The sequence below is a fragment of the Chiloscyllium punctatum genome, chromosome 1 (genome assembly GCF_047496795.1).
Source record: "Chiloscyllium punctatum isolate Juve2018m chromosome 1, sChiPun1.3, whole genome shotgun sequence".
Classification (NCBI taxonomy): Eukaryota; Metazoa; Chordata; class Chondrichthyes; order Orectolobiformes; family Hemiscylliidae; genus Chiloscyllium; species Chiloscyllium punctatum.
The window spans coordinates 158,382,831-158,406,433 of NC_092739.1; the positions used below are offsets into that span (position 1 = coordinate 158,382,831).

At 42.1% G+C, this 23,603-nt stretch overlaps 1 protein-coding gene across 8 annotated transcripts in view; it reads left to right on the top strand.

Annotated features, from left to right (window-relative positions):
- The window catches only part of LOC140481361 (transcription factor COE3-like), a 485,497-nt gene extending 462,574 nt beyond the window's left edge, over positions 1-22,923 (top strand). For 5 of the 8 annotated variants that reach the window (XM_072577432.1, XM_072577459.1, XM_072577476.1 and 2 more), the window contains one exon: positions 8,928-22,923. In XM_072577432.1, the coding sequence (XP_072433533.1) occupies positions 8,928-8,959 (32 nt within the window). In that variant the 3' untranslated portion in view covers positions 8,960-22,923. The remainder of the gene's footprint in view (positions 1-8,927) is intronic. The other 3 variants (XM_072577442.1, XM_072577468.1, XM_072577484.1) reach the window with 1 other exon arrangement.
- The last annotated feature ends 680 nt before the right edge of the window (positions 22,924-23,603 follow it).

Sequence of the window (23,603 nt, forward strand, 5' to 3'; positions counted from 1 at the left end):
TTCACACAGTTAATAATAGGGCCCTGGGTAATATTGTCCAATAGAGAGACACAAGGGTTCAGGTAGAGCTTTGAAAGTTGCATTACAGATAGACAGGGTGGTTAAGAAGATGTTTAGTGCACTTGCCTTCATTGCTTAGACCGTTGTATGTAGGAGTTAGGATGTCATGTTGAGGTTGTATTGGTGAAGCTAACTTTGGAGTACCATGTACAGTTCAGGTTGCCATGCTCCAGGAAGGTTATTATTAAATTGGGGAAGATTGAGAAAAGATTTACCAGGATGTTGCAGGGGATGGAGGGCTTGAGTTATAAAAATAGGCTGGGACTTTTTTCATTGGAGTGTAGGAGGTTAAGAGGTGACCTTATAGAGGTTTATAAATTCATGAGAGCATTGATAGGGCGATCTTTACCCTAGGATGGGAGATTTCAAAATTAGGTGGCATAGGTTTAAGGTGAAAGGACAAAGATTTAAAAGGAAACTGAGGGTCAAGTTTTTCAAGCAGCGGGTGGTTCGTGTGTGGAATGAACTGCCAGAGGAAGTGGTTGATGCAGGTACAGTTAAACCGTTTAAAATCTATTTGGACAAATACATGGATAGTGAGGATTTGAGGGATACGTGCCAAACGCAGGCAGGTGAGACGAGTTTAGTTTGGAAAACTTGGACAAGTTGGAGCGAAGGGTCTGTTTCTGTGCTGTATGATTCTATAACTGCTCAATGTTCACAATGTAGGTGGGGCCACCTGGAGACCGGCTACATGCAGTATGGAAGGAGCTGTCACCATGTAGGATTTCCATGAGGATTGGGGTCAATCAGTCTCACAAAGATGGAGTCCCTATCGAATCCCTGTAAAAACTCAGGACCTGTCTAAAGTGTACTGCCTTTCACTTGCTCCCCCCGTCCCTGGTAACATCCACTTTTGGTTTAGCTCTGCCTGCTCCTGAAAGTGCCGATTCTCACCTGTATTCCTCCAGGGCCAGCGATTCTGCACTACCACCCATCTGGGTGTATGGGGAGAGGCAGCATCAGAGTGCCAGTGACGGCAATGACCAGGATAGAATTATAGGAGACATGAGTGCTCCTGAAAAGAAAGATGACTTGATGAGGCTCCTCGTCTTACACCCATCAAGGCAAATGCAAAAATGTCAAATCTTAAATTATCACACCATTTTTGCCATCCTTACATTTGTCCTGAGGAGTGCAGCTTAAAAGTTTTGACAATCCACCCTACTTATCAGTAAATTCACTGACAGAAACAGACCCTTCAAACCATTGAGCCAGGACAGCACTTTCCCCATTGATGCTCCACCTGATGTTAACAATACTGGCAAGGTCAGCCCGTTGCCCTGAGGAGATGTTAGGGATTTTTATCCATGCACTGTCAACTTTCCTGGGGGTCACTAAGGTTCAAACAGATAATAAAGGATTGGAGTTATGTGGTGATAGGATTGACAGATTTTGTTACTTAAAAATAGATATTGCCAGAGAATCTCAGCAGGTCTGGCAGCATCTCTGGAGAGAGAAGCAGAGTTAATGTTTCAAGTCCACTATTCAGAATGTTCTTCAGAGTTCTGAAGAGTCACTGGACTCGAAACATTCTGCTAAGTTTTTATTTTGGCTCTGCAGCATCCGCAACGCTTCACTTTTATTACGACAGATGTCCTTACTTTTTCGGAACTGGATTCAAGATATTTTTTTAAAATGCTCTGTAACTTATAAAAAAGACACACATTTCCACAACACTCCTTTGATTGTATTGCCAATTATCTTAAACCTCTCTTCTCTGGTTACAGACCCTCTTGCCAGTGGAAACAAGTTTTCCCTATTAATTTTTTGAACGTCTTTACTGAATCTTCCCTTAACCTTCTCAACTCTAATGAGAACAATCCTGACTTTCCACATCCCCAGTACCTTTCTGGTAAATCTCCACTCCCAACATTTCAGTAACCTTCTCAAAGTACGGTGGCTGGAACTGAACAGAATACTCCAATTGTAGCCGACCCTGTGATTTAAAAAGGCTCTTTAATGGCTTGTCTTTCATACCCTATTCCTCGATGAATATAACCAAATGTTAAAATGCTTTTATTTTTAAAAGTCTTTTCTACTTCCACTCCATTCAGTGATTTGTTCATGTACAACCCCAGGTCTCGCGGTTCCTGTATCTTGTTTAAGATCTTATCTGTGAGTTCATTCTGCCCTTTCTCAATGCTCCCACCAAACTTTAGCATGTCACACTCCTGGCTCTGATGTGTGACTGTATCTTAAGGCAGTCATTGTTTCACACTAAGATAAGTAGGTGCTGGAGGGCTAGCAACTTACAGTCATAGAGTCATACAGCATGTAAACATATCCTTCAGACAAACTCGTCCATGCCAACCAGATATTCTAAATTAATGTAGTCCTGTTTGCCACCATTTGGCCCATTTCCCTCCAAACCCTTCATATTCATATACCCACCCAGATGCCTTTTAAATGCTGTAATTGTACCAGCCTCCACCACTTCCTCTGGCAGCTCATTCCATATGCACCACCCTCTGTGTGAAAACGTTGCCCCTTAGGTCCCTTTTAAATTTTTCCCCACCCACCCTAAGCCTATGTCTTCTACTTCTGGACTCCCCATCCCAGGGTAAAGATCTTGTTTATTTATCCTATCCATGTCCCTCATGATATTATAAACTCCTATAAGGCCATTTCTCACCCTCTGCAGGGAAAATAGCCCGAGCCTATTTAGCCTTTTCCTATAGCTCACATCCTCCAACCCTGGCAACATCCTTGTAAATCTTTTTCCAAACCATTTCAAGTTTCACAGCATCCTTCCGATAGCAGCAAGACCAGAATGGCACACAGCATTCCAAAAGTGGTCTAACCAATGTCCTGTACAACCACAACATGACCTTCCAATTCCTACACTCAATGCTCTGACCAATAAAGGAAAGTGTACCAAATACCTTCTGCTCAAAGTGCAATTAAGAAAGCCACAAGGGAGTTGTGAAGAACCTTGGTATTGACCCAAAATTCCTACAATGGGAGAGCACATTCTCTCCCTGAGGGTTCCGAGATGGATTGGCTGCAAACTGGCTAACATAATGGGGTTGTATAGAGCTCAGTGGTTAACACTGTTACCTCACTGTTACGCTGGTTCACTTCTATCCTTGGGTTGTTGTCTGCGAGGAGTTTGCATGATCTCCTTGTGTTGGTTTGGGTTTCCTCTGGTTTCCTCCCACAGTCCAAAGATGTGCAGGATGGGTGGATTGGCCATGCTAAATTGACTTGTGGTGTCCAAGGATGTGCAGGTTAGGTGGGTTAGTCATAGAGTGATACAGCACAGAAACAGACCCTTCATTCCCACCAGTCCACACTGAACATAATTTCAAATTAAGCTAGCCCTACCTGTTTGCTCCTGGCCAATATCCCTCCAAACATTTCCCATTTATTTACTTACCCAAATGTCCTTCAAACATTGTAATGGTGCCTTGGTAAATTTAGGGCTTTGGGAATAGGATGGGACTGGCTGGGATATTCTTTGTGTGTGTGTGTTGGGGAGGAGGGGGGGGGGGGTTGGGTGTGGGGCGGGGGGGGGGGGGGGGGAGCAGGGAGCATATGGGTCCCAACGTGCAATCTCATGATTCTATAATTTATAATTTGGAGGTGCTTGTGTTGGACTAGAGTAGACAAACTTAAAAATCACACAACACCAGGTTATGGTCCAACAGGTTTGTTTGGAGGCACTAGCTTTCAAAGTGCTGCTTCTTCACCTGATGAATAAGCAGCACTTTGAAAGCTAATGCCTCCAAATAGACCTGTTGGACTATAACCTGGTGTTGTGTGATTTTTAAATTTATAAAGGGGAGCAGAGCAGAGTGCTCCAGCTTAGATGCCTGTCCGCTGAATTCTCTAATCACACCTGGACATTGGTTTCCTCCTGTGAACTATGGGTTATTAATGTGTAATAAATCCAGCAGGGATCACTGCTCCCAACCAGGATTCACTGAGGATACCACCACTTGCTACCCTCAACCCTGAGGGTGGAAATGGGTTACTGGTCATGAGAATTGCCCGCCAGTATGCACTCCCACCAACCCACATGACACAAGAAGAACACTAGAGACTGCATCATCACTGTCTATTGCTCCAGGCTACAACATGCCTATCGAAGGGAGCAACTCAGACTCTCTTGAAGAGCTGTGATGTGCCTTCATCACATGGAGGGGAAATATCTTAATAAAACAGAAACCAAGGTATTCAAAGTTTGGGAGAAGATTTGTAGCTCGGGTGCTCGTTGTTGTGGTTCTGTTCGCCGAGCTGGGAATTTGTCTTGCAAACATTTCGTCCCCTGTCTAGGTGACATCCTCAGTGCTTGGGAGCCTCCTGTGAAGCGCTTCTGTGCTGTTTCCTCCAGCATTTATAGTGGCCTGTCTCTGCCGCTTCCGGTTGTCAGTTCGAGCTGTCCGCTGTAGTGGCCGGTATATTGGGTCCAGGTCGATGTGTTTGTTGATAGAGTCTGTGGATGAGTGCCATGCCTCTAGGAATTCCCTGGCTGTTCTCTGTTTAGCTTGCCCTATAATGGTAGTGTTGTCCCAATCGAATTCATGTTGCTTGTTGTCTGTGTGTGTGGCTACTAAGGATAGCTGGTCATGTCGTTTCGTAGCTAGTTGGTGTTCGTGTATACGGATCGTTAACTGTCTTCCTGTTTGTCCGATGTAGTGTTTTGTGCAGTCCTTGTATGGGATTTTGTACAGGACCCGATACCCAACATGAGCAAAACCAATGTAGTGTACAAAATCCCATGCAAGGACTGCACAAAACACGACATCAGACAAACAGGAAGACAGTTAACGATCCGTATACACGAACACCAACTAGCCACGAAACGACACGACCAGCTATCCTTAGTAGCCACACACACAGACGACAAGCAACATGAATTCGACTGGGACAACACTACCATTATAGGGCAAGCCAAACAGAGAACAGCCAGGGAATTCCTAGAGGCATGGCACTCATCCACAGATTCAATCAACAAACACATCAACCTGGACCCAATATACCGGCCACTGCAGCGGACAGCTGGAACTGACAACCGGAAGCAGCAGAGACAAACCACTATAAATGCCGGAGGAAACATCACAGAAGCGCTTCACAGGAGGCTCCCAAGCACTGAGGATGTCACCTAGACAGGGGATGAAACGTTTGCAAGACAAATTCCCAGCTCAGCGAACAGAACCACAGAAACCAAGGTATATATGCAAAGCAAGAAGTCTAGGTTAGGCAACAAACCATGAGCAGGTATAGAAGAGTCCTTGACTATTAATATTCATGTGGGTTAGAAAGGATGTAAGGAAAGTGTGAAAATATCAATAAGTGGAAGAGAGATAGACAACGAGAGGTGTGATTTGAGTGATGTTCAAAATGGCTGCCTTCTTGTGAAGGTGTAGCAAGGTACCTACTTTTCTTCAAAACTTCTAATTTTATTTTGGTTGAAAACATTTCCAGAAACTCCAGAACACTCCTGGAAGGGTTGGTAACTTTAGTCCCTGGCTTTCAGCTCAAATCCAGGCCCAGGCTAATGGGAGTACCTGGAGAATAAGAACTCTCGTGACTGGGAACTGGGATAACATTGCTTCGTAGGAGGTTGGCTCTGGGTCTGTTGGGGGAAAAGGAGAATAAATCTCAGATTCATTCAATATTCAGAGAGGCCTGGAAAATGGCAGATAATTTAAATCAATGTTTTGCTTCGGTCTTCATGGGAGAAAACACGATAAACATCCCAAAGATAACAGCTTCTAATCGGAGGGAAGAAATGGTAACATTCTCGATCATGAGGAACAAAGTAAGACCACTCACTTAAGGAGCCAAAGTAGGCCAATCAGCCCATCAAGTCTGCTCCATCATTCAATTAGATTGCGGTTGAACTGATTCTCCACAGCCCCACTTCCTGGCCTTTTCCCCATAACCCATGATTCTCTTAAGAGTCCATCTCAGCCTTGAAGATGCTTAATGACCCATCCTTGACAGCCCTCTGTGATAAAGAATTCCACAGATTCATAACTCTCTGAGAGAAAAAGATCCTCCTTATCCCTATTTTAAATATTCTGCTCCTTATTCAGAGCTTATGCCCTCTGACCCTAGACTCTCCCACAAGACGAATGAACCTGTTGCATCGAGCTGTTAATGTAAGAAGCTCATATGTTTGAATGAGGACCTCTCTCATTCCAGTGAATGCAGGCCCAATCCATTCAACCTCTCCTTATAAGATAGTCCATCCCTAACCAGGGTCAGCCTAATGAACGACATGGTGGTTCAGTGCTCAGTACTGTTACTTCACAGCGCTCGGGACCTGGGTTTGATTGCAACCTCGGGTGACCGTCTGTGTGGAGTTTGCACATTCTCCCCATGGCTGGGTGGGTTCCCTCTGGCTTCCTCCCACAGTCCAAAGATGTGCAGGTTAGGTGAATTAGCCATGCTAAGTTGCCTGTCATGTTCAGGCGTGTGTAGGTTAGGTAAACATCAGGGGTAAATATAGAGTGGTAATGGAATGGATCTGAGTGGGTTACTCTTTGGAGGATCGGTGTGGACTTATTGGACCCAATTGCCTTTTTTCACACTGTAGGGATTTTATGAACCTTCTCTTGACTGCCCTCAATGTCAGTATAGCTTTCCTTCAATAAGGAGCTTAATACTGATAATAGTATGTGTGGTTTACCTAGTCCTTTGTGCAGTTTTACAAAAACTTCCCTACTTTAATACTAAAACAAAGGCTTCCAATTTCAATTGCAATTGCTTTCCCAACTGCCCACTAAATTTGGCTGTTACCATTTTGTGATGTTGTGCACAAGCAGTGCTCAGTAAACAAACGGAACTAAAGGCAGACATGTCGCCAGGACCTGATGTCATGCACTCAAGGGTTTTGAAAGAAATAGCTGCAGAGAACTCACTGCATTCTGACGGATTCTAACGGACAAGAGTCCACCAATGTGATACGCCTCTTCAAAGAAGAGAATGAGACAGAAAACAGGAAACTATAACAAGCACAAAGAATACTGGAGAAACTCCGCTGATCTATCAGCATCAGTGGAGAGAGTACCAGAGAAAATGTTTCAATTCCATTACTACTCTGACATTGAATCGTACTGTACTCAAAATGCTAATTCTGTTTCGCTGTTTAACCTACTGAGTTCTCCAGCATCCTCTGTGCTTGTTTCAGATTTCCAGCATCCATAGTATTTTGCCTGTAAGCAGGAAACGTTAAGCCAATTAATGTAACATTTGTCATTGAGAAAATGCTTGAGTCTATTATTACTAAAGTAAAAGAGCATTTAGAAAAGCTTAACACTATTAAACAATGTCAGAAGTCACATGACACCAGGTTATAGTCCAATAGGTTTATTTGAAGCCACAAGCATTTGGAGTGCTGCCTCTTCATCAGGTGAAGTCACTTCTGAAAGCTTGTGATTTCAAATAAACCTTTTGGACTATAACCTGGTGTCATGTGGCTTCTGACCTTGTCTAGCACAGACCAACACCGGCACCTCAACGTCATGACCATCAAATGAGATCAACATGGTTTTGTGAAATTTGATAAATTTGCTCGTTCTTTTGAGGATATAACACGCAGAGTTGATAAAGGGGAGCCAGTAAATGTCATGTATTTGGATTTTCCAGAAAGTATTTGATAAGATGCCCCATAAATAGTTTTTGCACAAGGTTTAAGATCTCAGTTTTGAAGCTAATGTCTTCACATGGGTTGAGGATTGGCTAACACACAGAATATCGGAATTAGTAAGTTTTATTTCAGGTTGTAAAGATATAATTAATGGAGTGTCAAAATGATCAATGCAAGAGCATCAATTATTTGCTGTTTATATTCAAGGAGGGGGCAGAATGTAATATCTAATGTAATGTGCTGATGACACAACACTGGGTGAGATGGAATGTTGGGTTGACAAATGGAAGTTACGAGGGAAAATAGATGAGGGAGTGGGCAAAACTTTGGCTGGTCGGGTTTAATCTACGAAAGTGTGAGCTGGAACATCTTGGCAAGAAGCATCAAAAGGCAGACTATTATTTAAATAAGGAGAGAATTTAAAATAAAACACAGTACAATGCAGCTTTGGGAGCTCTTGTGAATGAAATACAGAAAGTTAGTAATCAGATCCTGCAAAGAACTAAGTAATCAAGTGGAATTTTAGTTTGTATTGGTAGGTGGTTGGAATTTAAACATTTAGAAATCTTAATACAGTTGGACAGGGTGTTGGTGAGGCTATACTTGGAGTTTTATGTATTGTTTTGATCTCGTATTTAGTAGAGAATATATTGGCATTGGACGCAGTTCAGAAGAGATTCAGGACGCTGATTCTTGGGATTAAGGTGTTGATTTGTCAAGACCAGCTAAGCAGGTTAAAGCCTTTAGATTTTGGAAGAATGAGGGCTGAACGTATTGAAAGGTACAAGATTCTGACACGGGTTAATGAGGTAAATGCTGGGGAGATGCTTCTAGTAGTGGAGTAGTTCTCAAACTGGGTGATGTGGTTACAATTTAAGGGGGCACGCACTTAAAACTGAGATGCGAAGGAGTTTTTTCTGTCTCTTAGTGAATGTCTAGAATTCTCGATCCCAGAGAGCTGGGGAGGCTAGATCACTGTAAGTGTTTAAATAGATGGCAGACAAATTTTTGGGAGGGCTATGAGGAGCTGGAATGAATAAGGAGTTGAGGCCTGGGACAAATCAGCCCTGATGTTATAGAAAGGTGAGGGCAGGCTTGAGGTGTCGAATGGCCTATTCCCATTACTGTTTCTTATGTTCGGCCTAGGGAGCAGGTGGACAACATAAAGAGCCCTGTTAGGTGGTGTTACATTTCAATAAATGCATGCAAGGGTGGCCATTCCAGTCTAACTTGTCATTCCTCTTTCTTTTTTCCTTTTGTCTTCAAGCCATGTCTGGCCTGATAGTTCCTCCGATGTAGCAGAGGCAGCTTATGCACGATGAAGGCAAACAGCTCCACACGTCAACAGATGGAGCCAAACAGGAAACAAGGCCCCAACGTCGCCCCCTCTTTTTCTTTATTTCGTCTGTCCCCAACCGCCTCCCCCACACCCCCGCACCTCTATTTTGAGACGTTTCATGCAATGACAATGTTTTATCCGTGAATTCTTAGAAATTTTTTATTGAAGCGATACTCTGAGCAGTTGTCCGTGTGTTAAACAATGGGAGGTGATGTGCAGGAGACAGATAATGAACTTAACCTGCCTTCCCCCCCCACCATCAACCATCACTTCCCAACCTTTCCTGGATTCTTCAAACCTCCAAATTACCCCCTTCTGCATCCCTCCCGGTCTCTTCATCCAGCATACCCCACCCCCCTGTCTCCTTTCACTCAAATGGGCCAATGACTATGAGCACAACCATTCGAAAAGCCAACATCAAGGAGATCAGTTCCTCATTCTTTTTCTTTATTCTGTATGGAACAAAGAGTATTGGGACACGAGCGAAGAGAGGAGAAAATCTTAACATTGATGACAGTCACAACAGTGAGAGGAGAACTGAGAGACATCTTCACATCAAAATCACTTCCAGTTGATGCCAACAAGATTGTGTGAAGAAAAGTGAAGAGGAATTGAGAGAATACTCAACAAAGGAGGACCACGTTGGTTGTATCATCAGTGAAGGTTTGATCACACCATGCCTTTTAGATCCCACATGGTTGTGGTAGCCTTTGTACACCAGTGTGCTGTTCCCCAGACAGCCTGTTGCTCCTGAAGGTGTGGTGACATATTACTTAAATATTATGAGAAGCATCCCAATTAAATCTCATGAAATTCTCTCTCCCTCTCCCTTTTCTATTTCTCTTGTCACCTTGGGCAGAAGCCATCATACCAATGTCCATCACATCCCTTTCGTGAAGCATAAGCTTGCGAGGATCCATCCGGCCAGGCCTATCCCGCGGCTCTTTGAAACGTTCCAGATGGCGTGCTCGTCACTGCACAGAATATTCCCAGGGCTCCAGAGCATTCCATCCGTGGTGTTTCTGTCACAGCGCGAGATCCCAAGTTTCCTGAGTGCTTGACCTAATGGGCAAGAACATTCAGCTTCACAACTCTTTGTATAAAGAACAGGGGGAGTTGGGTAAAGAAACAAATCTGACCAGGCCCAATCCAGCTGGGAACAAGGTCTGGACAGATACAATGGAGATAGGTTTTCACGAAGGTGTCTCCAATTTGCTTTTCGTTTGTGAATTCGTATCTCAGTGGGTGCCACCCAAGGGTCAGGGCGTTGTGCCTTTCAGCTCTGCTCCAGAGATTTGCACAAATGTCCTCCAATACTTAACCGAGGGAATGCAGCACTGTCAGAAGTAGGCTTTTTTTATTTAAACAGAGGCTCCCTCATGTGGGCAATACCATTCTGAAAACAAACAGCAAAGTGTCCATGGTTCACCGTTAACACGTATCCACCCTCCAATATTGCCAAAGCAAATAGTTTAGTCATTTTCACACTGTTCGGCATGTTCGAATTGGCTGCCAATGTGTCCTACTTTGCTCCTACTTCTGAAGTACTGCACTGTCTGGGAAATCCTGCGGGATATCCTGAGGTTGTGACAGGTGCTACATGAACGCAAGTCCTACACCAGCTGGCAACCCAACTGGGTACATTAGTGTCAGACATGACAGGTTCAGCTGGAGGAAATAGGGGTGGAATTGTCAAAGATTAATATATAAGAGTCAACAGATATGAAGCCGGAAAAGCATAGAAAGTCAGACAGCATCCAAGGAGCAGGAAGGACAATGTTTTGGGCTGGAAGATTTTAACTTCTAGCATCTTCAGTCCTTACTGTCTCCAAGTCAATTAATAAATAGGAGACAGGAGGCCATTGAGCTGATTTTTTTTCCTTTGAGCACAAGTACTTGACCATAGCACACTTTGCTTAATATCCCATGCTCACTGCAAATTCCATTCTCATTAGGGATAACAGGGACCAAACACAATTAGTCAAACAATGATGTTTGCTATATTGTCAACTTAGTGATGCAAAATCTGATCTTGTCACACTACAGACTGGAACATATCAGTCCATTTCTTAGACTCCTCAAGAGGTAATGTTTGATTTGCTTCAGTGGTCTTTTACATATTGTTTGTGGTTCAAATGTCTTGGGATGAGAAATGTATTAGAGCTAAAGGCCTCAGAACTAGATTGCCTGGATGTCAGGGTCTGAAAAGGAGTTGCAGCAGAGATTGTAAAGGCAGTCATTATAATCTTCCAAACTACCTTAGATTCTGGAAGGGTACCAGCAGTTGGGAAATAGTGAATGTAAAACCTTTATTCAAACAAGGAGGGAGACAGAAAGCAGGAAGCTATAAACCACTTAAATCTGTCACAGGGAAAATGCTAACTTCCATTAATAAAGTGGCTAATGCAGGATACTTAGAAAATCATGACAGGATCAACATGTTTTTGCTAAAGATAAATCACAAGTTATTGGAATTCTTCGAGGAAGTAACAACAATGATGTAAAAAGTGGATATGGTGCACTTGGATCTCTAAATGATACTTAATAAGGGACCACATCGAAGGTTACTCTGCAAGAAAAGAGCTCATTGTGTTTGAAGGGGTGGGGTTAAATATTTGCAAAAGATTATTTAACAGAAAGAAGGGTACAATAGATCATATTCTGGCTGGCAAGCTGTAACAAGTGGCGTGCCACAGGGATCAGTATTGAAGCTTCAACTATTTACAATCTATATCAATGACTTGATTGCAGAGATCAAATGTACAGAAGCTAATTTTGCCAATGGCACCAAGATAGGCAAGAAAGGGAGTTGTTATGAAGACAAAAACAATTTATAAAGTGAAATACAAAGTGAGTTATGATCCCAGCTGCTGTTATTACTACAGAAGTCAGATCCTGGACACACAGTAAAAGTATTATTGACTAATCTCAAAACAATGCTTTAAAAGTTCCCAAAATATGTCTCTTGTGTAGTACCCAAAAACACTCCTATTCAGGACTCACACCAGAGAAAGCAATCTGTTCCTAGTGCCTCGATAGGGTTAAGGTAAATGTGACTTTAACTCCTAGACTGAAAACACTGATAGCTCATTCCTGGAATTATCTTTATAATTGAGTTAAAATCTAGTCAGTTTCAAGTAAGCTCTCCAAGGGTTTATCCAATCACTTCGTGTTTGGAACTATCACCCTAACCACTTACTCTCATGTAACTACTCTCGTGTAGCTTTATCAGATTCACTCATTCTTATAGCACTGCTCTATTTAATCATTTCTATCCAAGAACTTCATAGAATTGCACAAAACAAAGTAAAATGGAAAAGAAATTTGCTCTCTAAGCTTTGGTTGTTTCTCCCAAGCTTAAAAAAAAATTCAAACCTATAATAAAGCCTGGTGGTTTACTTTGCTAAATTATAAAAGATCTGAAAGTAAACAAGAACCCATTGGTGCTGCAAAAGTAGCTCTCATAAACTGTTCTAAATGAAATCACCATGGCTACAGAAATATTGAGAAATTAGTAATTAATTTCAGATACACAGAATATCCATATTTCACTAACTCAACATCCCGTTACAAAATACAGTGAAAAACATCACTCTCTGATGCCTTATTAAAACAGAGAGAAAAAAAAAACATAGCATATAAAGGCTGAAAAATTAAGAAAACAAAGAAAAAGCGTTCAACTTTTCAGTTCTTCTTGTTAAGTGCTCCACCGTGGGCCATGGACCTGGTGGCCAGGCATGAGTCCATTGGTGCTCCAAAGTAGCTTTAAATGAAATCACGATGGCTACAGATAGGTTCATGGGCTCATGAGTGGGAAATGTGAACATGTTCACTTTAGTAGGAAGAATAGAAAATCAACACACTATTTAAATGGAGAGAGATTCCTAACCTTGTTGATACGAGCAATCTTGGTGTCCTGGTATGTGAATCACAATAGATACAGTAAATGCATATAAACACAGGTAAAGCTAAGGAAATATCTATGTTGCAATGAGAATGGATGATAAAAGTAGGGATGATAATTATAGTAGTACAGGGCTTTGGTGTGATCACTTCTGGAGCAAAGCATAAAGTTTCCGTCTCCTTGTTTGAGAAAGGATGTAACTACGCTAGAAGCAGTTTACAGAAGGAACACATGACTCATTCCTGCAATGAATGGATAATTTATGACTCAATGACTCTGTGATTCTATAGAGAAAGGTGGAACAGGTTGGGAATTTAGCCATTGGAGTTTTGAAACATAAGAAGTCATTATTTTTAAACATTTAGGACCCTGAGGACCACATCTAAGGTTACTCTGCAAGAAAAAAAGCTCAATGTGCTTGAAGGGGTGGGATCCTATATCCTTCTATCTCATATGAAGGACTTGATAGGTAGATAAGAAAGATATTTTCCCCTGAGGGCCAGACTAGAACCAAGGGCTGCAGGTTGAGTGTAGAAGATCTTCCTCTGAAGGTGGAGATGAGATGATTTTCTTTTTCTCTTTTGGAAAGTCATTAGAGTGTTAAATTCTCATTCCCAGTGAAGATTGGGTCATTGACTATATCCAAGGCTGAGTTAGATAGATTTCTGATGGACAAGTGAATCATGGATTCTGAGGGAGCAAACAGGACAATGGTGTTGAGAACACAATCTAACCAACCCTGATTTATCAAATGGCAAAGTAAAGTCAAAGAGCCTCATGGCCTGCTCCTGAGTCCTATGTTTCAAAGTTCCAAACTGCTAATTTTGGAATCTTGCTGTGCACAAATGACTTCTCTGCCTGCCTAACCACAGTAGCTGTGCATCAACTAACACGCCACACATATTAAAATAATATGACCTGACAAAACAAGTGTTTGGGCCGAGGGTAGGAAAGTGGAATATTTCAAATACGTTCATGGGATGTGAGCACCACTGACTAGGCCAGATTATGCTGCCCACCTCTAGTTACTCTCAAGCAAAACTTGTGATGTAGCTACTTCCAAAATGTTTTTTTTTATTGATTTGATACCACAGAACGGCTTGCTAGACAATTAAGAAACACCATAATCACTCTGAGCTGGAGATATATGTAGGCCAGATGAAGCAGGGACAGAAATTGTCCTGACGCTCATTAATAATTCCAGATTACTTTTACAGTAATCCATAATCATTGTAAATAACCTAACTTTCTGTTGCAGATTTTTACTAATTCGTTGAATTTGTACAATGATACATTTTTGAAAGATGAATAAGTTGCTGCATCAATGCATGGTAATCTTTTTTTGTTTGCAATAGTAACCCATTATTTAAACCATTTCCTGGGTCCTCTGTGTCATGGGGATGACTTGAAGCAGATTAAAACCTTTCTTACATTAGCTGATGGTGGCCTTTTTTAGACTTCCTGGTGAGAGTGTGTTTTCCAAATGTTGCTCACTCAAACTCATTCCCAAGCCTGTGACTTCTCCTGTCCTGCTGCCTAGAATAACAAGGTGAGAAGTCAGTGGAAGCCTAAAGAACCATCCTGACGTGTAACTGTATTAAGCCTTCCTTCAGTGTTGGCAGGTCAAAATCCCTTTTGTAAAAAGAGAATTCTTTCATGGGTACCGGCATCACAATTCAAATCCCTAATTGCCTTTGAAATGAATGGCCATTTCAGAAGACATTACTGTGGTTGACTTTGAACCATGAAGTCACATTTTAGGACAGACCAAGTGAGGATGGCAGATTTCCTTCCCTAAAGGTCGTTAGTGAATCAGATGGTTAATGTTGTCATTATAGCTGTTGATAGCTTCACGGCTCCTATTACCAACATGCAATTCTATATTTAATTACTTGAATTTATTTAATCCCAGCTACCTTAAAATCATAAGAGTAGCAACAGGAATAGGCCATTCAGCCCCTCGAGCCTGCTTTGCCATTCAATACAATCAGCCATGATCTGACATTCCTCACATCTATTTTCCTGCCCTTTCCCCGTAACCCTTGACTCCCCAACTGATCAAGAATCTATCGATCTTAGCCTAAATATACACAAGGACTGTGCCCCCAACGCTCTCCACAAGACTCACACGCTTCTGAGAGAAGAAATTCCTCTTTAGTATTAAGTTGATATTAACCTTTATTCTAAATCTATGATTCCTGGTCCCAGACTTGTCCGTGAGGTGACATATTCTCTTAGCATTTATCCTGTTATAATTTCAGCCCATCCCTCAAAATCATTAGATTGGGCCCTTAGATCAGTGGTATTACAACTGACTCACACTGTGAGTGTACCTACACCCCATGGACTTCAGCAGTTCAACATGTTGTCTCACCATCACCTTCTCAAGGGCAATTAGAGTTGGATACAAGCACTTTACTACCATCACTCATATCCTGGGAATTTTTTTTATAGAGTTGTTTTATTGAAGCTGATCACATTTCAACAAGATCAGAATTGGCCAGTCTTAAGTAGGGCTTTATAGCATGCTTCAGATTCTCTGTGACACTGTGGTTGGGGCAGGGATTCCACTGTTTAAAGAAAATGTAGTTTCATAGGTAATTTGGCTCTTGGTGTAAATTATTTTGAATACATAATATGGATCTTGTATAATGGGTTCAGAGATTATGTTATTTATTCTGTAATATTGGTAGATCTAGATGCTTTTACATGTGCAATATTTGCTTTCTTTTGTAAGCAAGAAGTTCACTTGTTTATTCAGAAAACAGCAATCAAAGGGCACAAAGGATAAACCAGCAGATATGAAATAGAATATATTTTGAAAGTTGATGTAAAGGTGGGCATCCCATGTAAACAATTACATTTAAAACTTGATGTGTAGGTACCGATGTTGGACAAGGTCAGAAGTCATGTGACAAGAGATTATGCCCCATCAGCCTTATTTGAAATCATAAGCTTTCAGAGGTGACGAAGGGGTAGTGCTCTGAAAATTTACGATTTTAGATAAATATATTGAACTATAACTGGTGTTGTGTGACTTCTGAATTAAAACTTGGATATAGGCCATTTGTATGATCAGTGAATGACGACAACTCAGAAGGAGGCCATTCAGCCATACATCTGTGCTTTCCCTCTGAAGGAGTTATGCAACTCATGGTACTCTCTTGCTTTTGCACTGTTGACTTGCAAAAATGTTTCCTTTTCAAAAGTTGAAAACCTTCATTGTCCCTGCCTTTGCCATACTCTCAGGCACTGTACTCCAAGCCCTGTCAACTCATTACACAATGTGTGTCATCTGCAGGATGCACTGCAGTAAATCTGTCAGTGATTTTGACACAATCTTCCAAGCACGTGTACCATTTGACTTGTCTGATATATTGTCACATGTACTGAAGTACAGTGAAAAGCTTTGTTTACGAGCTGTACAAGCACATCATAGTAAACAAGAACATGCAGATCATAGAGTGAGCAAAAACTAGACGGTGTAAAAGTTACATCACACAGGGCATGTATTAGGTAAGAGCAACATTAGCAAGATCAGCATTATTTGAATTTAGAGAGTCCATTTATCAGTCTAATAACAGCAGAGAAGAGAGGACACAGCAACAGACACATGGGAACAGCAACAGACAAATGGGGACACCACCACCTGCAAGTTCCCATCAAAGCCACTCACCGTCCTGACTTGGGAGTATATCACTGTTCCTTCACTTGTTGCTGGGTCAAAATCCTGGAATTCCCTTCACAGCATTGTGGGTGTTGCTATATCCCAAGGACAATAACAGTTGAAGAAGGCAGCTCATCACCACCTATTCAAGTGTATTTTGGAATGGTAGTAAATGTGGACCTTGCCGTCAAAGTCTACATCCCACAAATGAATTATAAAGCCTTTCCTCATATCATCTTCACTCTAAATTAGAGTGGTCGTGGAAAAGCACAGCAGCTCAGGAAGCATCCGAGGAGCAGGAAAATTGACGTTTTGCCCGAAACGTCAAATCCCCTGCTCCTCGGATGCTGCCTGACCTGCTGTGCTTTTCTAGCACCACTCTAACCTAGATTCTGGTTTCCAGCATCTGCAGTCGTTTTTACCTCGTATCATCTTCAGCTAATTACTTAAATTAGTGTCCCTCTGATTCCTGATTCTTCCAGCAATGTGAACACTTTATCCATATCTGCTCTGTCCAATGATTTTAATTGTTTAATCTCCTATCAAGCTTCTTCCAGGACAGCAGTCCCAACTTCCCGATCTCTTTACACAACTGAAATTCATCATCCCCAGAAATAGTTCTATGAATATTTTCTGCCATGACATCCCTACTAAAGTGTGGTACCTAGAACTGAATATAAAGTTATACTCAAGTTGAGATTGAATCAGTGTTTTATACAGACTTACTATCATTCACTTCCTAGCTTTTGTGTACCCCATCCATATTGATGTAGTCCAGGATGCTGTGTACTTTAACTGTGTTCTCAACCTATCTTGGTAAGTCCAATGATTCACCTACATGTACACTCAAGTCCCTTTGCTGTAAGCTCTCTTTAGAATTGTATCCATTACTTTAGATTCTCTACAGTGAGGAAACAGGCCCTTCAGCCCAACAAGTCCACACCGCCCCCCGAAGAGAAACCCATTCCCCTACCCTGTGTTTACCCCCAACTAAAGCACCTAACACTACGGGTAATTTAGCATGGCCAATTCACCTGACCTGCACATCTTTGGACTGTGGGAGAGAAACAGGAGCACCTGGAGCAAACCCACGCAGACACGGGGAGAATGTGCAAACTCCACACAGACAGTTTCCTGAGGCGGGAATTGAACCCGATTCCCTGGCGCTGTGAGGCAGCAGTGCTAATCACTGTGCCGCCCATGTTCCTCCATGTTGCTTAAGGAACTATCAACATTTTCCCGCTAGTTGTCATTTCTGAAAGCCTCCGTAATTTGGAACAAAACTTGCGAGTGATGTTTTCTGTCCGCATACATCCCAACAATTCTCCAGTTAACCAGTACGTTCATTTTCAAGTATTACAGATTTTTTTTTACTGGTTTTACCCTCTGAGTTGTTAGGTTTACCTTCACAACTTCTCTTGAAGAAGGGTGTACCTGTTATAGAGTAAGTGGTTCTAAGGCCTGTTGTAGCAGAGTTGGCACACAGCACACAACATGACAGTTTTCATTGTATTTTGTAACAAAATACACATGACAATAAATAAAGCAAATCAAAATGTCAACCCTTAGGGGAGTAGGGTTGTCAGATGGTAATGGTTGATGATGGCCTAGTAGTATTATTGTTTGGCTGCTAATCTAGGGACCTAAGTAATGTTCTGGGAACGCAGATCCAAATCCTGCTATGATGTCTGGTCGAATTAAGAGTCCATGAAACCATTGTTAATTGCCAGGGGAAAGCTGTCTGGTTTACTAATCCTATTTAAGAAAGGAAATTTGCTAGCCTTACCTACCTTGGGCAGTATGGTGCCTCAGTGGTTAGCACTACCGCCTCACAGCCTCAGGTTTGATTCCAGCCTTCGGGGACTGTCTGTGTGGAGTTTGTATATTCTCCCTGTGTCTGCGTGGATTTCCGCTGGGTGCTCTGGTTTCTTCCCACCATCCAAAGATGTGAAAACTAGAGGAATTGGCTGTGCTAAATTACTCATAATGTCCAGGGATGTGAAGGCTAGATGGGTTAAACATGGGAGATTCAGAGAGAGTGGGGGGAATGGGTCTGGGTGGGATGCTCTTTGGAGAGTTAGCATGGATTTGTTGGGCTGAATGGCCTGTTTCCACACTGTAGGAATTCTCGCCTGGTCTACATGTGACTCCAGAAACACAGCAATGTGGTTGACACTTAACTGCCTTCTGGGCAAATAAGGATAGGCAATAAATATCAGCCTGGCCAGCAATACCCATTTCGCATAAATTAATAACCAAAACATTAGGAGATATTAGATCAGCTGACCAAGTATTAATTTAAATACAGAGAAACTTTGCAGAGTTTGTTGGTTTGGAGTTAGTGCTCAGTTGGTTACCACAATTACACAGATATTTGCCTCCTCATTTTTACACAAAGCTTCCAATAATTGGCTATGGTTGGCTGTTGGATTATTAGTTATTTTGTATTTTTGACAAAATAAACCATGCACATCTTCACACACAGGCAAACTCATGCGTGAGCATTTATTTCCAAGTGAAATTCATTTGGAAAACTCACAGGTAGCCAGGGTGTGGAAGATGGTGTTCAGCACACTTGCTCAGAGCACTGAGTCGAGAGGTTTGGATGTCACGTTGAGATTGTACAGGACATTGGTGAAGCCACTTTTGGAATACTGTGAGAATTTCAGGTCACCCTGCTACAGGTAGGATATTATTAAGCTGGAGAGGGTTCAGAAAAGATTTACCAGGATGTCACCAGGGCTGGAAGGTATGACTTATAAGGAGAGGCTGGATAGACTTGAACTTTTTTCACTGGCTCACTGTTATGGAGGTTTATAAAATCATGAGGGACATAGATAAGGTGAATAGGTAAGGTCACTTCTCTAGGATAAGGGAGTTCAAAACTAGCAGGCATACTTTTAAGGTGAGAGGAAAATGGTTTTAAAAGGACACGAGGGGCAACTTTTTCACACAGAGGGTGGTTCATAGGTGGAATGAACTGGCAGAGAAAGTGATAGATGCAGGCACAATTACAACATTTAAAAGGCATTCGGCCAGGTATACGTATAGGAAAGGTTTGGAGGACTGCAGATGCTGGAGATCAGAGTGGAAGAGTGTGTTGCTGGAAAAGCACCGCCGGTTAGGCAGCATCCATGGAGCAGGAGAATCGACGATTGGAGCATAAGCTTTCCTGATGAAGAGTTTATGCTTGACACATTGATTCTTCTGCTACACTGATGCTGCCTGACTGGCTGTGCTTTTCCAGCACTACACTCTTCGACTTAGAGGAATATAGGCCAAACACAAGCAAATGGGCCCAGCTCAGTTTAGGAAACCTGGACAGCATGGATGAGTTGGGCTAAAAGGTCTGTTTGTGTGCTGTATGACTCTATTGTGATACAAGGCCTGGACGTTGAAAAAGTGTCCAGCAGCCTAAGTAACAGAAATTAGGAGCTCAGTTCTGAGTGGACTGATATCTGACGGATACTCTCACCATTTAGTTCCAAGTTAAAACATGTCTGCATGACTGCAAATCTAGTTCATCTCTAAGGCTGAAACTGCCTCCAAATTAGGTCATCTGCACTTCTTGAGTGCAGTTTTGGAGAGTTTCTTTAACTCTAGCAGATTGTCAGCAGCCCAGGGAAGAAAAGAGAGAATACCATCGCTCACTGATCGAGAAGCACACAATGAGAAGGCCACCAGAGGTCAGGGGTGGTAGGGGTGGGGATTCAAGGGTGGTCCCGATATTTGTTAAAGATGACCATCTGAATGAAAACGTAATCCACCTCATGAACAATGGAAGTCAATTGATTTGGGAATCGCCGGGAGGGAGAGTGAAATGTAAAAGTGTGGTGCTCTTATGTTAATGTGTGCGATAAGTGTGTCAAATGGGCACACTGATACCAGAACAAATGGCTTTTTCATTGCTGAGCTTGTGGGATGTTTGATGGGTGCATAATAGAGACTGCAATACTCTGCATCTAGCACCTGTCTATACTTGCCTGGATGGGATCATGTAATGGGAGCTTTACTCTATGTCCAATACCATGCTGTACTTCTCCTGGCAATGTTTGATGGGCCCAGTGTAGAGGAAGCTTTACTCTGTATCTAACCCCATGCTATTCCTGTCCTGGGAGTGTTTGATGGGGACAGTGTAGAGAGAGCTTTACTCTGTATCTAACCCCTGAGAGTGTTTGAAGAGTGACAGTTTCGAATAAGCTTTACTCTGTATCAAACTCTGTGCTGTCCCTGTCCTGGGAGTGTTTGAGGGGGGACAGTGTAGCTGCAGCTTTCTTTTCAATTTAAAACAGTAGTAAAATATATTAATGCAGAGATCCATGTAATGTTCTGGGGATCCAGGTTCAAATCCCTCCATGGCAGATGGTGGAAGTTGAATTCAATAAAAATCTGGAATTAAGAGTCTAATGATGACTATGAATCCATTGTTATTTTTCAGAAAAACCTATCTGGTTCACAAATGTCCTTTAGGGAAGGAAACTGCCATCCTCACCTGGTCCAGCCTACATGTGACTCCAGACCCACAGCAATGTGGTTGACTCTTGGGATGGGTAATAATTGCTGGCCCAGCCCACATCCCATGAATGAATGAGAAAACATTTATCTCTGTGCTGTACCTGTTGTGGGAAAGATTTTTGAGGACAGCGTACAGCGAGCTTTTACTCTGTATGTACCTCTATGCAGTACCTGCCCTGGGAGTGTCTGAGGGGGAGAGTGTCGAGGAAGCTTTGTTTTGTATCTAACTCATGCTGTACTGACCCTGCATGCATTTAATGTGACAGTATAGAAGGAGATCTATTCTGTATCAAATCCATGCCATACCTGGGAACATTTGATGGGACAGTGCATATGGAGCTTTATTGTGAAAGTAGCCGTGGCTGTATGTGCTGTGGGATTGCTGAATCATAGAAACCCTACAGTGTGCAAACTGGCCATTTGGCTCAACAAGTCCACACCAATTAAGGAATCTTTACTATAAATTGATTCTGTGGTGCCCTGCCCAATTGAGTTTGATGCTGGCACCTGGTACAAATGATAAAATGAATTCCAATGCCAGCTGTATTTGTCAATAAGCACAAAGAATAACATTATCAAAATAAATTCCAGAGAATGTTTTGTAGTCTGGGAAGACATTACAGCACTAAACACACACTGGGAGGGCAATATCACACCATGCATTAGAACATTGATGGGAAGCACAGAAGTGTTAGCACAATATATACCTTATGCTGTTCTTAGTCACTGTCACCCAGTGAACAGTGTAATTGGTCTCAGGATCCTGTGGGTTCAGGATGGGGACAAACACCAGCCAAGGTTCCCATTCTGACTGTCATCTAACCATGACCTGACTCTCAGTAGGTGAGTCTATGAGTGTGAGCTTATGTCTTTCAACACATGCTTGGAGAAATTACCACCAGTTAGTTATTCAATGGTGCCTGGGCATTTCAAACCATAGAATGACATTGATCGTAATTAACTCTCTCACTTGTTCCAATGCTGAAGGCCAGCAAGCTTCTCAAGTGAGCCCATGTCTTTTTTTTCCCTTCTCCAACGATATCCTTTCTCCCATAGCTATCATTTCAGGAGCCTTTTTTCTTAGTGATTTCCAAGCAATCAAGATTAAAACCTTCCTCCCCTCCCATCCCAATTTTATAAATAATTCTGTCCCCATTTCGCTTCCCTCTTCCTCAATGGTCCCCCACATCGTATCCCTGCCCTACCCCACCCCTGACTCTGTGACCCCCACCACCCGAAGGTGAGGAGACATTGGGGCCAATTACACCTACCCCAACTGGTTAACGTCAGTCAACCTGGTGCAAATGAGGGAATCAAAGTTGAGAACGTCTGGTCTCTCAGGCTCAGAGTCTACAGATTGAACAGGGGTTTTGGGCAATAGTAATGTTAGCACGAGGTGATATTTCCACCGAAATTGTGAGAGAGAGAGTGTGTGTGAGTGTGTGTGTGTGTGTGTGTGTGTGTGTGTGAGTGGGTGTGTGTGTGTGTGTGTGTGTGTGTGTGTAATGTACAGGCTGTGTATATATTGATATCAAAGGGTTGAACATTCTCTGGGTTACATGGGGTTTTGCCAAGTACTGTACAGTACGATATGTTTAAATGCTTGCTGTTCTTGTGAAATGAAACTGGTACCAGTCTGTTGCTTAATAATCCTTTCTCCGTTGTGTTTTTTTGTACGTAGTTTGAAAAAAAAAGAAATGCTGTTAACACTTTGTGATTTTTAAAAAGTTTTTATTTTCTTTGAACTCTTGCTCAAGTTGTACTTAAAGCCGTGTATAATATCAGTGTCTTCATGATGACTTTTACAATTCCTAAATAAATTAATTGAAACACCTTTACTTCTGGTCTCTCCTTTTTGTATTCTGGGTCCATCCACCATCCTCACTCCCAGGATTAAGTACTTCTTTGGCGATATGATGTGGAAATGCCGATGTTGAACTGGGGTGGAGAAAGACAGTGCTCACACAACACTAGGTTATAGTCCAACAGGTTTATTTAAAATCACAAGTTTTCAGAGCGCTGTTTCTTCATCAGGGCCACTCGAAAAGTTTGTGATTTTAAATACACCCATTGGGCTATACCCTGGTGGGATGTCTTTGAGGGTAGAGAGTCTGGCATTATTCTCCCTGCAATGAAAGAAACGTAAAGGGAGATTTTGAATAGAATAGGTTGGAAAATTATTGTCACTTGTATTTTTAACAAAAAAAAGTGTTTATGTCACCATACCCCAGCGCAACTTTAACAATAAATTACATGTTTGCACGGGAGAATATAAAAGCAGCAATGTATGCTTGAGGCTTTATAATTTAGTCAGACCAAAATTTGCATATTGTGAGTAATCTTGGTTCCCATATCTTAGGAAGGTTGTACTGGCCCTGGAGTGGGTCCAGAGGAGGTTCACAAGACTGATCCCAGGAATGAAAGGTTTAACATACGAGGAACTTTTGAGGACTCTGGAACTATAGTCAATGGAGTTCAGAAGGATGATGGGGGTATCTAATTGAAACTGACAAAATAC